General features: G+C 42.4%; 1 protein-coding gene across 2 annotated transcripts in view; it reads left to right on the top strand.

Moving 5' to 3' along the window:
• LOC124035592 (enhancer of mRNA-decapping protein 3-like) overlaps nt 1-16,197 on the top strand; it is a 33,488-nt gene extending 17,291 nt beyond the window's left edge. For both annotated transcript variants that reach the window (XM_046349098.1, XM_046349097.1), the window contains exons 5-7: nt 1,276-1,429; nt 11,378-11,595; nt 12,815-16,197. In XM_046349098.1, the coding sequence (XP_046205054.1) occupies nt 1,276-1,429; nt 11,378-11,595; nt 12,815-13,149 (707 nt within the window). In that variant the 3' untranslated portion in view covers nt 13,150-16,197. The remainder of the gene's footprint in view (nt 1-1,275; nt 1,430-11,377; nt 11,596-12,814) is intronic.
• The last annotated feature ends 206 nt before the right edge of the window (nt 16,198-16,403 follow it).

Genomic DNA, 16,403 nt, shown 5'->3' with positions numbered 1-16,403 from the left:
CAAATGGGTCTTCCAAATGGACAATGACCCCAGGCATACTTCCAAAGTTGTGGCAAAATGGTTTAAGGACAACAAAGCCCTGACCTCAATCCTATAGAAAATTTGTGGGCAGAACTGAAAAAGTGTGTGCGAGCAAGGAGGCCTACAAACCTGACTCAGTTACACCAGCTCTGTCGGGAGTAATGGGCCAAATTTCACCCAACTTATTGTGGGAAGCTTGTGAAAGGCTACCCAAAACATTTGACCCAAGTTAAACTATTTATAGGCAATGCTACCAAATACTAATTGAGTGTATGTAAACTTCTAACCCACTGGGAATGTGATGAAAGAAATAAAAGCTGAAATAAGTAATTCTCTCTAGTATTATTCTGACATTTCAAATTCTTAAAATAAAGTGGTGATCCGAAATGACCTAAGACAGGGAATTTTTACTCTGGTGTATGTAAACTTCCGACTTCAACTGTGTGTGTGTGTGTAGTCTTGGAACTGAGTTTTCACTCAAGTCAAACTGCAACTCTCCCACACACGCTAGCCATCATCATTGCACACCGGTGTTCCAACGAGTACACCTTAACCACCTGTTTTCAAGTTTCCCCTTTGTCATGGTACCTTTATGTTTTGGGTGAGTCCTCTGAGGTGTGGCGGTAATGTGTGTGGGGCTGCTGCTGGTGTCTTTCTCAGCCAAAAGCTCTGGTTATGGGGATGCTGAGGGATCTCAGCAGGGATGAGCTGGAGCGTGTGAACCCAGCCCCTCCAGAAGGCCGTGGTGGATAGCTGGAGAGGCAGTTCACAGTTTGCATCCTCATGTTGGTCATATTTTGTAAAAGGCTGCCAATCTGTTTGTTGTTGCGTCGGACAACAGTGACAAATGAGGGGAAGAAAGGAGTCCTTCCTCCCTCTGTGATGGGAAAGAGATCAGGTCAAGGGAACTGGCTTTCCTAAGGGAACTGGCTCCTCGCGTGAGGGGATGTGCTGCTTTGACATAAACTCCTACTCCTTGAAGATTTCCTGTGTGTGTTTGTCCTCATCGTGAAAGTTCATGCTGTTGGTGAATTAGGCCTTGTAGTTCTTTTTGATAATGTCTAGTCACACTTGATTATGAGGATTCTATACAGTTCTATTTTTAGTACCATTTCCATATATTTTGGGGGAAAATCTGGAACTTTTTAAAAACTTCCAGTCTCTTCTCATAACTACATATATGATAATCTGGCACAATAACAACTAATACATGTTTATTTTACCATCTTGTTTCTCTCGCTCCTCTGACTGTAGACTCTGGCCTGGTTGTCCCCAGTGTGTCCTATGAGCTTCACAAGTGTCTTCTGGCCTCAGCGGAGCGGCATGGCCTGTCTCTGGACCGGAGGCTAGAGATGACTGGTGTGTGTGCCAGCCAGATGGCCCTTACTCTACTGGGGGGCCCCAACCGGTGAGTGGCTGCGTGGGCTCCCTCTACGGTGGTGACATCACATCACATGCAACAGGCTTCATTGATATCGGAGTTGTGTTCAATAGGCACGAAACTAAAGAAAATGGTTTGAAATGGGGAGGTACTACAATATCTGAACTTGCCCAATAAGAAATGTTAGTTTTTGCTTTCAGTTCCAAGACATTTTGCTACGGTGTGCCCTAATGAACATGACCCAGGTTTATACAAACATGCCTTTGTCCTCCTATTTAAAAAAAAAAAAGTTTATTGTATTGTTGCCGTGGTGATAAACTGTAGTGAGGTGTTTTAAACAGACAAATAACCTTGGGGTGCTCTCTGTAAAACACTGATCAATGAAACTCTGGATGTATTGGCCTATTAGAGGTTTTGAAGCCACCGGTCAGACATATTGGTAGTCCTCAGAAGAAGCAGTCCTCCATAGGATTGAATGGTGGATGACGTGTGGATATCAGTGTGGATGACGGATCACCACCTCAAGCTGAACCTCGGCAAGACGGAGCTGCTCTTCCTCCCGGGGAAGGACTGCCCGTTCCATGATCTCGCCATCACGGTTGACAACTCCATTGTGTCCTCCTCCCAGAGCGCTAAGAACCTTGGTGTGATCCTGGACAACACCCTGTCGTTCTCAACCAACATCAAGGCGGTGGCCCGTTCCTGTAGGTTCATGCTCTACAACATCCGCAGAGTACGACCCTGCCTCACACAGGAAGCGGCGCAGGTCCTAATCCAGGCACTTGTCATCTCCCGTCTGGATTACTGCAACTCGCTGTTGGCTGGGCTCCCTGCCTGTGCCATTAAACCCCTTCAACTCATCCAGAACGCCGCAGCCCGTCTGGTGTTCAACCTTCCCAAGTTCTCTCACGTCACCCCGCTCCTCCGTTCTCTCCACTGGCTTCCAGTTGAAGCTCGCATCCGCTACAAGACCATGGTGCTTGCCTACGGAGCTGTGAGGGGAACGGCACCTCAGTACCTCCAGGCTCTGATCAGGCCCTACACCCAAATAAGGGCACTGCGTTCATCCACCTCTGGCCTGCTCGCCTCCCTACCACTGAGGAAGTACAGCTCCCGCTCAGCCCAGTCAAAACTGTTCGCTGCTCTGGCCCCCCAATGGTGGAACAAACTCCCTCACGACGCCTGGACAGCGGAGTCAATCATCACCTTCCGGAGACACCTGAAACCCCACCTCTTTAAGGAATACCTAGGATAGGATAAGTATTCCCCCCCCCCCTTTAAGATTTAGATGCACTATTGTAAAGTGACTGTGCCACTGGATGTCATAAGGTGAATGCACCAATTTGTAAGTCGCTCTGGATAAGAGCGTCTGCTAAATGACTTAAATGTAAATGTAATGGAATTACATGTATTTTGGGAACGGGCAGAAAGCCAAATAATGCTTAGATTTTTTTTATGTTCAAAAGCTTGAATAAGTAGCTACTGGTTATCCAATGTGATGCAAACGTAACAATATTGCACCTTTAGCTTTAGCTGAGAACCCCTCTATTCGTTGATTTTAATTTTACTGTCGGGTTGGATTTTGTGCTGCTCTTAATGAGGGACTTGTTTCCGCCTGTGAGGAGGCGTTGCTACAGTTCAGGGATATTCTAACGGGTAGTGGTATGATGGCTAGCTAGCTGAGCCCTTGTCCACACTTGGCTAGCAGAGATAGCTAGCTTACAGACCAGAGGGACAAACAACCTGACCCAGCAGAAGCTGCTACTCCATCTAAGCCAAAGAAACTGAGAACTTTGGAGAGCTGACGGGAGAAAAGGGAAAACGATAGAGCCCGGGCCAAGACTAGAGTAAACCTCGGATTTGCGTTCACACAGTGGAGAGAACAATGAGAGTTGAAGGGATTCAAAACTGACAGTTTCCATTTTTTCAACTGAAAAGGTAAGACATTGTTAGGTAGATAATAATCTTTCTAGATATCAAGTGAAATTATGGTTTTGATATTTAGTTATAAATATGTATGCAAGTGTTTATTTTGGATTACTTATTTTGATTGTTGTTTTCAAGCCATGCATCCAATAGTTTGTAAACTCAGCAAAAAAAGAAACATCCCTTTTTCAGGACCCTGTCTTTCAAAGATAATTCGTAAAAATCCAACTAACTTAACAGATCTTCATTGTAAAGGGTTTAAACACTGTTTCCCATGCTTGTTCAATGAACCATAAACAATTAATGAACATGCGCCTGCGGAACGGTCGTTAAGACACTAACAGACGGAAGGCAATTAAGGTCCTTGGGACACTAAAGAGCCTTTCTACTGAAAAACTCCAAAAGAAAGATGCCCAGGGTCCTTGCTCATCTGCGTGAACGTACCTTAGGCATGCTGCAAGGAGGCATAAGGACTGCAGATGTGGCCAGGGTAATAAATTGCAATGTCCATACTGTGAGACGCATAAGAGAGTGCTACAGGGAGACAGGACGGACAGCTGATCGTCCTCGCAGTTGCAGACCACGTGTAACAACACCTGCACAGGATCGGTACATCCGAACATCGCACCTGCGGGACAGGTACAGGATGGCAACAAAAACCTGCCCGAGTTACACCAGGAATGCACAATTCCTCCATCAGTGCTCAGACTGTCCGCAATAGGTTGAGAGAGGCTGGACTGAGGGTTTGTAGGCCTATTGTAAGGCAGGTCCTCACCAAATATCACAGCCAACAATGTCGCCTATGGGCACAAACCCACCGTCGCTGGACCATACAGGACTGGCAAAAAGTGCTCTTCGGTTTTGTCTCACCAGGGGTGATGGTCGGATTCACGTTTATCGTCAAAGGAATGAGCATTACACCGAGGCCTGTACTCTGGAGCGGGATCGATTTGGAGGTGGAGGGTCCGTCATGGTCTGGGGTGTTGTGTCACAGCATCATTGTCATTGCAGGCAATGTCAACACTGTGCATTACAGGGACGACATCCTCCCCCCTCATGTGGTACTGTTCCTGCAGGCTCATCCTGACATGACCCTCCAGCATGACAATGCCACCAGCCATACTGCTCGTTCTGTGCATGATATCCTGCAAGACAGGAATGTCAGTATTCTGCCATGGCCAGTGAAGAGCCCAGATCTCAATCCCATTGAGCAAGTCTGGGACCTGTTGGATCGGAGGGTCAGGGCTAGGGCCATTCCCCCCAGAAATGTCCAGGAACTTGCAGGTGCCTTGGTGGAAGATTGGGCTAACATCTCACAGCAAGAACTGGCAAATCTGGTGTAGTCTATGAAGAGGAGATCCACTGCAGTACTTAATGCAGCTGGTGACCACACCAGATACTGACTGTTACTTTTGATTTTGACCCCTTTTTTTTGTTCAGGGACACATTATTTAATTTCTGTTAGTCAGACGTCTGTGGAACTTGTTCAGTTTATATTTCAGTTGTTGAATCTTGTAATGTTCATACAAATATTTAGTTTGCTGAAGATAAGCGCAGTTGACAGTGAGCGGATGTTACTTTGTTTATTAGCTTTTGCAGCTTATTAGCTGACTTTGACATGGTTTTTTTTTTCATTTGAATATAACATTTAGCTTCACTAGTTAGTCCTAACTAGCTACCTAATTTATGTGTGTAACGTTGCTTGACCTTGTTATATTTCTGTGGGCTGAAAGTCACGCTGTGATATTAGCTAGCTAGCTAGCTATTTCACACACTACTTTGCTGGCACGGAGTAGCCACGATCATAAAGTTAATTTCAGATACACAAAATGAGACACAATGTAACGTTTTTTTTTTGATCGGAAGGGTCTAGTTTTAGAACCTGTCATTTCATCAGCTGGATTTTCCAAGATTCATTGACGAAACGGTGTCAACTTCACGTCTCTTCTTCTTGATCTGAATGCCCCGTCTTTAGTCAGCTGTTGTACAACACAACATTCTAAAACTAGCTAGTTTTGTCTCCTGTTGGCTGTTGTATCTGAACTGGACTTCATTGCTTGACGTCAAAGCTCTTGAAAATATCTTTAAACCTGAAATATTATTTTTCAGTCATGAAAGGAATAAATTGCCATCAACACCAAGCAAGCCTGTTTCCAGCCCCATCATCGTTGAGTATTGAAGCAGAATCAGATCGGTAAGCACAGACTTTAGCTAAATATTTTTGACCATTTGGCTGTTCCATCATGTTGTTTCCCCTAGCTAGCTAAGAACAATAAGTAGCATCTTTTAATGCTATGCATCTATCTAGCTAAGCTGTTTACGAAAATGAACTGCACAGGATTTACTTTCATTATTGATGACATTCTAGCCCAACATTATCCTACTGCATAGAGATGTTACCATGTTATTCCCCGTTGGAGCTGTCTGGCTGAGATGTAAACAGACAGCCCAAAATATATACATGCATTGAATGTACGACTGTAACGTGACATTACATGAAATGACTGGAAACATTAAGTCCTCATTCTGTTTAATAGCCTACTTCTCCCATGAACGTATTTACTCTGAATATCTAAGACTGATGGTTATCAAAGGCAATTCTTTCATAGTTGTCAAATGGTAAAATTGTATTCCAAATTGGAATTGATGGGGAATGTTTTATTTGATGTCTGTCTAGGTCAGGGATGGGCAACTCCAGTCCTCTGGGGCTTGATTGGTGACACACTTTTGCCCCAAAACCCAGCTGACACACCTGACACCAATAATCATGGTCCTTAGTTTAGAATGCAATTTGTTGAATAAGGTGTGTTTATTTTAGGGCTGGGGAAGGTGTGAAACCAATCAGGAGTTGCCGTCTTACCTCATTTCTACCAGTCACGTGCAACTAGAGGTGAAAAACTCTAGATCACCTTTACTCCAGACACCGAGACACATATAAAGCTCTTCCTCGCCTTCCATTTGGCAAATCTGACCATGACTCTCCCCTCCTGATTCCTGCTTACAAGCAAAAACTCAAACACGAAGTACCAGTGACATGCTCAATACAAAAGTGCACCGATGAAGCGGATGCTAAGCTACATGGCTGTTTCGTTAGAACAGACTGGAATAGGTTACGGGACTCATCCGATGGCATTGAGGAGTTTACCACATCAGTCACCGGCTTCATTAAGTGCATTGATGATGTTGTCCCCACAGTGACTGTACGTACATATCCCAGCTAGAAGCCATGGATTACAGGCAACATCTGCATCCGCACTGAGCTAAAGGCTAGAGCTGCCACTTTCCAGGAGTTGTACACTAACCCGGGAAGTTTATAAGAAATCCTTCTACGCCCTCTGGCGAATCATCAAACAGGAAAATTGTCGATACAGGACTAAGATCGAATCCTGAGACACCGGCTCTGACGCTCCTTGGATGTGGCAGGGCTTGCAAAACAGATCTGCGTTCTTACAAACATGAATGCATATCTTTTAAGCAGGAAGTAGGAAAATGGAGTTATGGTCTGATTTGCCTAAGGGAGGCCATTGTATGCGGAGTACAGGTGATCTAGAATTTTGTTGCACTCTACAGTTCTGCACACGTGTCGTTTGAGATTCCCAAAGATTGGAAAGCAGCTGCGGTCATCCCCCTCTTCAAAGGGGGGACACTCTTGAGCCAAACTGCTACAGACTTATATCTATCCTACCATGCCTTTCTAAGGTCTTTGAAAGCCAAGTCAACAAACAGATTACCGATCATTTCGAATCTCACCATACCTTCTCTGCTATGCAATTCTGGTTTCAGAGCTGGTCATGGGTGCACCTCAGCCACGCTCAAGGTCCTAAACGATGTCTTAACCGCCATCGATAAGAAACATTACTGTGCAGCCGTATTCATTGATATGGCCAAGGCTTTCGACTCTGTCAATCACCACATCCTCATCGGCAGACTCGACAGCCTTGGTTTCTCAAATGATTGCCTCGCCTGGTTCACCAACTCCTTCTCAAATAGAGCTCAGTGTGTCAAATCGGAGGGTCTGCTGTCCGGACCTCTGGCAGTCTCTATGGGGGTGCCACAGGGTTCAATTCTAGGACCGACTCTCTTCTCTGTATACATCAATGATGTCGCTCTTGCTGCTGGTGAGTCTCTGATCCACCTCTACGCAGATTACACCATTCTGTATACTTCTGGCCCTTCTTTGGACACTGTGTTAACAACCCTCCAGGCAAGCTTCAATGCCATACAACTCTCCTTCCGTGGCCTCCAATTGCTCTTAAATACAAGTAAAACTAAATGCATGCTCTTCAACCGATCACTACCTGCACCTGCCAGCCTGTCCAACATCACTACTCTGGACGGCTCCAACTTAGAATACGTGGACAACTACAAATACTTGGGTGTCTGGTTAGACTGTAAACTCTCCTTCCAGACCCATATCAAACATCTCCAATCCAAAGTTAAATCTAGAATTGGCTTCCTATTTCGCAACAAAGCATCCTTCACTCATGCTGCCAAACATACCCTTGTAAAACTGACCATCCTACTAATCCTCGACTTCGGCGATGTCATTTACAAAATAGCCTCGAATACCCTACTCAACAAATTGGATGCAGTCTATCACAGTGCAATCCGCTTCATACTCGTCGCCAAACCCACTTGCTCCATGTCATCTACAAGACCCTGCTAGGTAAAGTCCCCCCTTATCTCAGTTCACTGGTCACCATAGCATCTCCCACCTGTAGCACACGCTCCAGCAGGTATATCTCTAGTCGCCCCCAAAACCAATTCTTTCTTTGGCCGCCTCTCCTTCCAGTTCTCTGCTGACAATGACTGGAACGAACTACAAAAATCTCTGAAACTGGAAACACTTATCTCCATCACTAGCTTTAAGCACCAACTGTCAGAGCAGCTCACAGATTACTGCACCTGTACATAGCCCACCTATAATTTAGCCCAAACAACTACCTCTTTCCCTACTGTATTTAATTAATTTATTTAATTTAGCTCCTTTGCACCCCATTATTTTTATTTCTACTTTGCACATTCTTCCACTGCAAATCTACCATTCCAGTGTTTTACTTGCTATATTGTATTTACTTAGCCACCATGGCCTTTTTTTGCCTTTACCTTCCTTATCTCACCTCATTTGTTCACATCGTATATAGACTTGTTTATACTGTATTATTGACTGTATGTTTGTTTTACTCCATGTGTAATTCTGTGTCGTTGTATGTGTCGAACTGCTTTGCTTTATCTTGGCCAGGTCGCAATTGTAAATGAGAACTTGTTCTCAACTTGCCTACCTGGTTAAATAAAGGTGAAATAAAAAATAAAAATAATGGTAATGAAAATCTATAAGACAAAATACTCACCAAATATTATTCTGTCTTTCAGCTAAAGGAGACTACAATAAGTCTTGAAGGTGGAGTGTCTACGCATTGACAACTGCACAGGACTACACCTACATCCTTGAACTTCAGGGAGCAGTGTTGAGAACACTGGGTTCTCAATTGTGGAGACCAAGGGGAATGATACTGAGATCAGATGATCCAAGACTCCCTGAAGTGCCACCACCAACAACGGATGACCTGCTACAACTTTGAGGAGACGTTGACCTGCAACACAGGATGCAGTTAGCACAGCTTTGAGCGGGGAAGGACCTGAGCTATCCGTTAGTCAGACTTGGTCGTTCCCGGGAAGTGTGAAAACCTACGGAGTACTCAGAAATGTTGTTCAAAGAGTTGGGACTACAACCAAACATATATAAATCATATAAATAAGGGATGTTAGTGTGGGCAACAAACTTGTGTGAGAAACAACATTTGTGCATTCTTTATCTTGCAAATTGGTGTCATTATTGTATTTTTGGAATGGTTTTATAATTTTTTGTTTAACTGTTCTGTTTTCCTGGATATCTATGCTCTTGTCGGTTTTCACTTCAAATTAGCAGACCCACAGGTGGGTAGATATCCAGAAATATGGCTGGACAACAGTGGTGTAAATACAGTACAAAACAAGTCGGTCTGATTACACAGATCAGGTCAATTAAAGTTTAATTAGGGAAATGAACAAAAATACTACCTTGTATCTTTAAACTTCTTGAAATAACAAAGGCACTGTGTCATGAAAACCTTCTGATAAAGTACTGAACTGATGTCACCCAGACCAAGGACAAAATTAAATAATGATTTCTAAAAATGTCACCAAATTGAGTATTTTTCTTAATTGGGATCCAAATGAAGAATAAAGTACAGTGTTGTCATGGAAAGTGTTCAACTATTATGTAAACATACTTGGTAATAAATAACTGAAATAGTGCAGTTGTTAAATGACAGCAGTTTTGTTGTACGGTGCAGGAGTCTCCCTGCAATTCAGGCAGTAACACCAGTGAGATTGTCCGCGTTGTGGGATGTCTGGAGATCCTAGGATATAGCTCTCCGGTACTCCATGATATCAAAAATAATTCCAGTTAGACTGGAAGCATGAAACAGGTGAACAGTACCACAGGTGAAAGGTTTTTACTAACCTTCATCTCAGCCAGCCTCTCTTCTTGCAGTCGGTCAGATCTTTTCAAGTTCTTTCTGCAGCCTTGCCTGTGCAAAACTGGAATCCTACAGAAAGAAACCATATACACAACACTATTAGGATTGTATGGTAATGTTCACGACATTGTGTTTTTTATGAATAACCAATATTGATTTTCATGCAGAAGGGTCAAGTATCACACTTCTGCAATCACTGCCCAACATCTTCATATGTAGCAATAGCTCTCGAGAATCAAGGGGCCATCCTAATAATGTTATTAGCTCGCTAGTATAGGAGTCCAAAGGGCAATGGAATGAATGCATACAAAGCCAAGATTATTTTACATGAATGCAGGTCTTTGAAGTCAAAAAACATTTTACAGTGCTTTTTGTAAGTTAACTTGCTAGCTATCATCAGATTGCTATTTAACATTGTACCAGGCAGGGAAATTCACAGTAACTATTCTCAACCTGCTAGCTACCTTGGCATTGCTAACATTAGCTGCCTTTCTGGCTGAAACAATGAGAATATTTTTTATTCTAATATAAAAATGAGGATTATAGACGTTGTATAAAAAGCTTTTAGGGGGCCCAGGAGAGAGTTTGGGAAACCCTGCATTAGATGACACAGGAGGTTGGTGGCATCTTAATTGGGGAGAATGGGCTCGTGGTAACGACTGGAGCAGAATTAGTGGAATGGTATCCAATACATCAATCACATGGTTTCTATATATATATATATATATATATATATATATATATATATATATATATATTATTTTTTGTGTGGTTTTGTTTAGCTCACAAAATATAATAAAAAAATAATAGAATAAACATTGTAAAAACAAATGTAGACATTAAGAAATTATTAACATTTTTTACAATGGTGGGGGAGCACCAAAATGGAAGCGTGGCTTCAAAACAGTGCCCCCCCCTGTTCGTCATCTAGTGTATCTAAAAATTCATTCTCACTGTTAAGTCAAGAATGCCTGACAGGCTGTGAATCTTCCATTTCCCTTCTGCTTTAGGCTTTTTTCTTTGTGCGTGTGAGGGAGTCAATGCAAACGCCATATTTATGATGAATAGACAGTAGCTTTAGCAATTAATCATGACAGCCAATACTTTGCATGGAAAGGTGTAGCAGCCTATTGAAAGCGTGAGGTGTTTATGATCGACATAGGACACAATGCTCCACTGACTTTGATTACAATGATTGCAGATAAAGGCTTCCTCTGGTGTTTATGCTGTAGTTGAAGAGTTGTGTTTTTATAAGAAAGGGAAACCCTTGCACAACAACCAGTTTATTACCCATGCAGTCCTGAGGTGATGATAATGCTCCTTTTGTTTGCAGTGTGTGGAAACTGCAGATCATGGTGTTCAGATCAGTCATGATTGTATTCTGCACAATTAATTATCTCAATGAGGACAATAAAGTTTGTCTAATCCACCAGCAATCGCATATCCCAGGCCTTGGCTTGTACTATTTGTATTGATAAGAAATCAAAATAAGACAACAAAATCATATTTGTCTCTTGGATGTCCCCAGGCTGACACCTAAGAATAATCACCAGCGTCCCACGGTGGCCCTGCTGTGTGGCCCCCATGTCCAGGGGGCCCAGGGCATCAGCTGTGGACGGCACCTGGCCAACCACGAGGTGGAGGTCATCCTCTTCCTTCCCAACTTTGTCAAGATGCAGGAGTCCATCACCAACGAGCTCTCTCTCTACAGCAAGACCAGCGGCAAGCAGGTGGCCAGCATCAAAGGTACCGACTTATCCTGACTAACAGATTTGTTCTCTGTTCACAGATATTATCAGCTTTTGAAATCATTAGATGTGACGAGACTGTAAATGGAAAGGTAAATGAATTGTAGATAGTGAAGATGGTAAATCCACTTCCTTGTGTTTTTTTTGTTCGCATGAGCTGAATAAAAAGTCCATTGTTTTCTAATCTAGAGTAGACACTTCCCTCTGTTATACACTGAACAAAAAATATAAACACAACATGCAATAATTTAATAGATTTGACTGTTTATATAAGTAAATAAGTTCATTGAAATAAATTCATTAGGCCCTAATCTATGGATTTCACATGACTGGTCCAGACCATCCCAAACATGGGTGACCTGTCTGACTGTGCAGGCCATGAAAGAACTGGGACATTTTCAGATTCCAGGAAGTGTGTACAGATCCTTGGGACATGGAACATGCTGAAACATGGTGATGGAGGCGGATGAATAGCACGACAATGGGACTTGTGACGGTAACTCTGGACATTCCAATTGCCATCGATAAAATGCTGTGTTTGTTGTCCGCAGCTTATACCTGCCCATATCATAACCCCACCGCCACCATGAGGCACTCTGTTCACGACGTTGACGCCAGCAAACCACTCGTCCACACACCAAATTATTTAAAAAAAACATTTGAGGCAGTTTTTGGTAGAGAGATTAACATTACATTCTCTGTTAACAGCTCTGGTGGACATTCCTGCAGTCAGCATGCCAATTGTACGTTCCCTCAACTTGACATCTGTGGCATTGTGTTGTGTGACAACACTGCACATTTTAGAGTGGCCTTTTGTCCCCAGCACAAGGTCTAGCTGAGTAATGATCATGCTGTTTAATAAGCTTCTTGATATGCCACACCTGTCAGGTGGATGGATTTTCTTGGCAAAGGAGAAATGCTCACTAGCAGGGATGTAAACACATGTGTACCCAAAATGTGAGATACATTTTATTTTATTTTGCGTAATGAACATTTCTGGGATCTTTTATTTCAGCTCATGAAACATGGGACCAACACTTTACATGTTGCATTTATATTTCCATTCATTATAGTTAGACACAAGGCGAAATTAGCTAGACACTGTCAAATCTGTGTTGCTTGTCTGCTTTTAACAGGGGTACACTGAAACAATGTTGCCCTCTGCTGGAGAAGCTTTCAGTTCATACCCTGATCTCTGTCCCTCTCTCTCCTCCCAGACCTGCCGGTCAGCCCGGTGGACCTGGTCATCAACTGTCTGGACTGCCATGAGAACGGCTTCCTAAGGGATCAGGCCTGGTACCTGGCGGCTGCGGACTGGGCCAACCAAAACAGGGCTCCAGTACTCAGCATTGACCCTCCAGTGAGTGGCCAGAAGCAGGCTGTGGAGGCCAAGTGGACCCTGTCTTTGGGCCTGCCCCTGCCTATAGATGGTGGGGAGGCTAGGGTCTACCTGTGTGACATTGGGGTGCCCAAGCAGGTGTTCCAGGAAGTGGGCATCAACTACCATTCGCCCTTCGGCTGCAAATTCGTTATTCCTTTACACTCTGCATAGCAGGACCTGCTACAACCTATCAGCCCTGGTTGTGAACAGGATTGTGTTGTCATTCTAGTGAAATATAGAAGGCCTTCTTAGAGGGTGATGTGTACAGTTACTGAATAAAGGTTATGGGGGAATTTCAGAATGTGCACTTAATTGTATTGCTGGTTGGTATATGTTTTTCCTTTGCTCCCGGTGGACCCCTGGGAGTGTATCGTGGGCCACGGGAGAATGGTAAAGCTCCAAGAGGAGGGCTTCCTGATAAGGGCTATGTGTGTGTATTGCCCTCCTCTAATAGCCAGTCTGAGTATGTTATGTTTACAGAGAGCTGACTAACCACTAGGAGTCAGTCTCTATCTATAACCCCTGACCCTGACCATGTGACCAGATTGTAGATTGTGTGGACTGGAGACCACAGGACCTGGCTGACCCAGTGCCCCACAGCAGAGCTCAATCTCTCTCGCCTCTCTGGGAAAAGCACTATGATCTGAATTGGAGGTTTTGGTTGAAATGCTATATTCTCACTAAATTCAATTGGTGTGTTTTTCTTAAATGGCACTTTTTGGTCAACATCGATTGTAGCGATATTGAATTGAAATGTGTAATTTAGCTAGCACTAGTATCAACTCGAAACACACTCATTTGTTTGTCCTCTTTTCTCTATCTAAGAAAATGGTTTAAGAATTGGTCTGTTTTTGAATATATGGAAAATGTTTTGGATTTGTTTGAGTGCATATATTTTCTAAAGCTGCATCTGGGCTATATTTTTAACAACACTGCAATGAAAGATGTAAAGTGGTGCTCAACACTTTTGTTTCAGTGTATTTGTGTTATCGTACAAACAAATAGTTTCTCCGTCTTTTACACTTCTCATATGAAATCTTATCTTTGTTTGACACCTGTCAGATAAGGCCACATACAGTCTTATAATAGTTTACAAGGGTATGCATATGTATCTGTTAAGTAGCTATACACAGTAGAAAGGTACACATGCTCTACCTCTGCTGCCGTGACTGTCTTCTTGCTTCAGGTTTTGTAAACATGTCATTTGCCAAGCAGTACCATTTAGTTTACACTGAGTATTACAGCATTTGTCAAGAAACAAAACATGTAAGTTAGTTTTCCTAGTAGTAGCCATTGTACCATTTTTAATTCACGTTCAGATAGGCTTGGGTTTGGGTTTATTTCATTTGTGTTGGCAATATGCCATTTCAAATCTGAACACAAACGTTAGATGTGTAGCTAAACAGAGGGGCCACAGCGGATCTTTAAATTAGCTTGAGCCAGACTTGGATTTGTGTGAGACGTTCGGTGGTTGTGTAAACAGATCTGTGATTGCAGATCTATTTGGTCACGTACTGGCCAGGATGTCTGAATTATGTTTTCAAACGATTAGCAATGTTTGCAAACACTCGGTGCATCTTAGTATGGAGTGCAGACCAAGTGTTTTAGGGAGCTTTTGTGAATGGGTTAGATTTAGGTTTGGCTATGTTTCTCCATGGGCATTGAGGCTGACTGCTTTCTTAAACTGTATTATACCCTTTTTTATTCTAAATACAATTATTGGTGTGTTTGCACATGTTTACTTTCACGGGTAGTCGATGAGGATTGATCTGAATTGATCGGGTTACAACTTTGCAAACATTCATATGCAAACATTCATATGACTATGTCTTGCCTGTGAATCTGCTCTACATTTCCAAACGACTAAATCAGACTATTGTTAATAGTGCATATATAGTAAATTAATGGCATATGTTGCCAATTGTGTTCTAGCTGGTAGGACTCTGAGTTTTTCATTTGTTTTTGTTTATCTCTGGTAATGTTGCTCAACAATGTCGCGCAATGAGCTTTCTCACTTATTACAAGTGTATGTAGCCTATTTTTGTAAATGTATGCCATCTCACTTGCAGTATCTGTAGTTGGCAATGCAGTATTGACATAACATGTTATGATGTGAGAATAGAACAAAAAAATATATATTTCTAAAGCATCCAAATCACTTATTTTAGCCTAGTTGTTGGGCTCCTTGAGGCTGCTGCTGTTGTCAGCTTTGAGAGGAATGCCATCAGATGGCCTGTTCCTGCATGCGATGCCAGAGAGTTATGGATGCTTAGGTGAGGAGATTTACAGGAGATACAGGAGTCTTACAGGAGATTTTATGTCACCTAAAAGTGCTACTTTCAGAAATATTTCCCAGGGAAATGATGGTCTTGTATTGTGACACTCCAGCCCAGACAGATATATTTTCAAGTGATTTATGGTTATATTGTTACAAAAGATTTGCCAGAAAACAGGCCATATTTTCACACGGCCAGTTAGTCATATTCTTAAGGACTCACATTAATTGTTTTTGGGAAGTGTCCTCTTCGTAGCTAGCAATGGGGCTAATCTCATGATGTCGGAACTAAATCATTTTTGTTTGATCAAGTCATTACAGATGTAATTAAAAATAAAAATAAATTGTTTACTTAAGTTTATTTTTTGAGGAATTGGTGTGTAAACTGGAATAATAAACGTTATCCATTATCATGAAGGAATTTCAGCAAGGCAGATGAAGCATGTGACACCACAAGTATTTGTAATGGTGTGCAGATCTGGTCCAAGTTGACACTGTTCTGTATACTGAGATCAAGCTTGAGAATTCTTGACTGATAAACATTAAATGTGACACTGCATAGAAAATATTCAATTTTTTAAAGGGCCTCAATTTTCCAAAACACTTCCATTTAAATTGCTGTTAACCTGTTTGTTGTAAAAAATAAAATAAAAAGACCACGTCATCCATTTTTATATAGAAAATACAGGGGGGCAGAATGTGCCACATGCACTACTTTTGTAGGAATTGAATCTTGAGGGCACATTTGATGTATTTAATTTGTGTTATAGCTAACCCACAGACCACAGCTACAATGTTGTTTTGGGTGGAAAAACGTATTTTACAAGATCATGTGTGGGAGTGTGTATAGTAATTGTTACGGTTCTCCAAGCCACACTTTTTATGAAGCTGCAGCAAATGTACCAGTGTTTTTGTTTATTAAATGGACATGTGGTTACTCTGCACGTTTGTGTTCACATATCATTTGTATGGTGGGAGTACTGAGGATATATTTTCACAGGTTGTCCACCAGATGGTTCTATGTAGCCACAACCTAAGGAAGCTACAAGTTAGCCTATGTGCTGAGCTGGGTGATTGAGCGATGTCAAAAGTTTGCCTCTGGGAAACCCAGCCATTTTTAATGATGCTTCGTGCTGGCAGCTTTGAGATG

This window comes from Oncorhynchus gorbuscha, linkage group LG05, assembly GCF_021184085.1.
Source record: "Oncorhynchus gorbuscha isolate QuinsamMale2020 ecotype Even-year linkage group LG05, OgorEven_v1.0, whole genome shotgun sequence".
NCBI classification, from domain to species: domain Eukaryota; kingdom Metazoa; phylum Chordata; class Actinopteri; order Salmoniformes; family Salmonidae; genus Oncorhynchus; species Oncorhynchus gorbuscha.
Note: the sequence above shows the minus strand (reverse complement) of the source record. Positions and strands in the feature narration are given on the sequence as shown.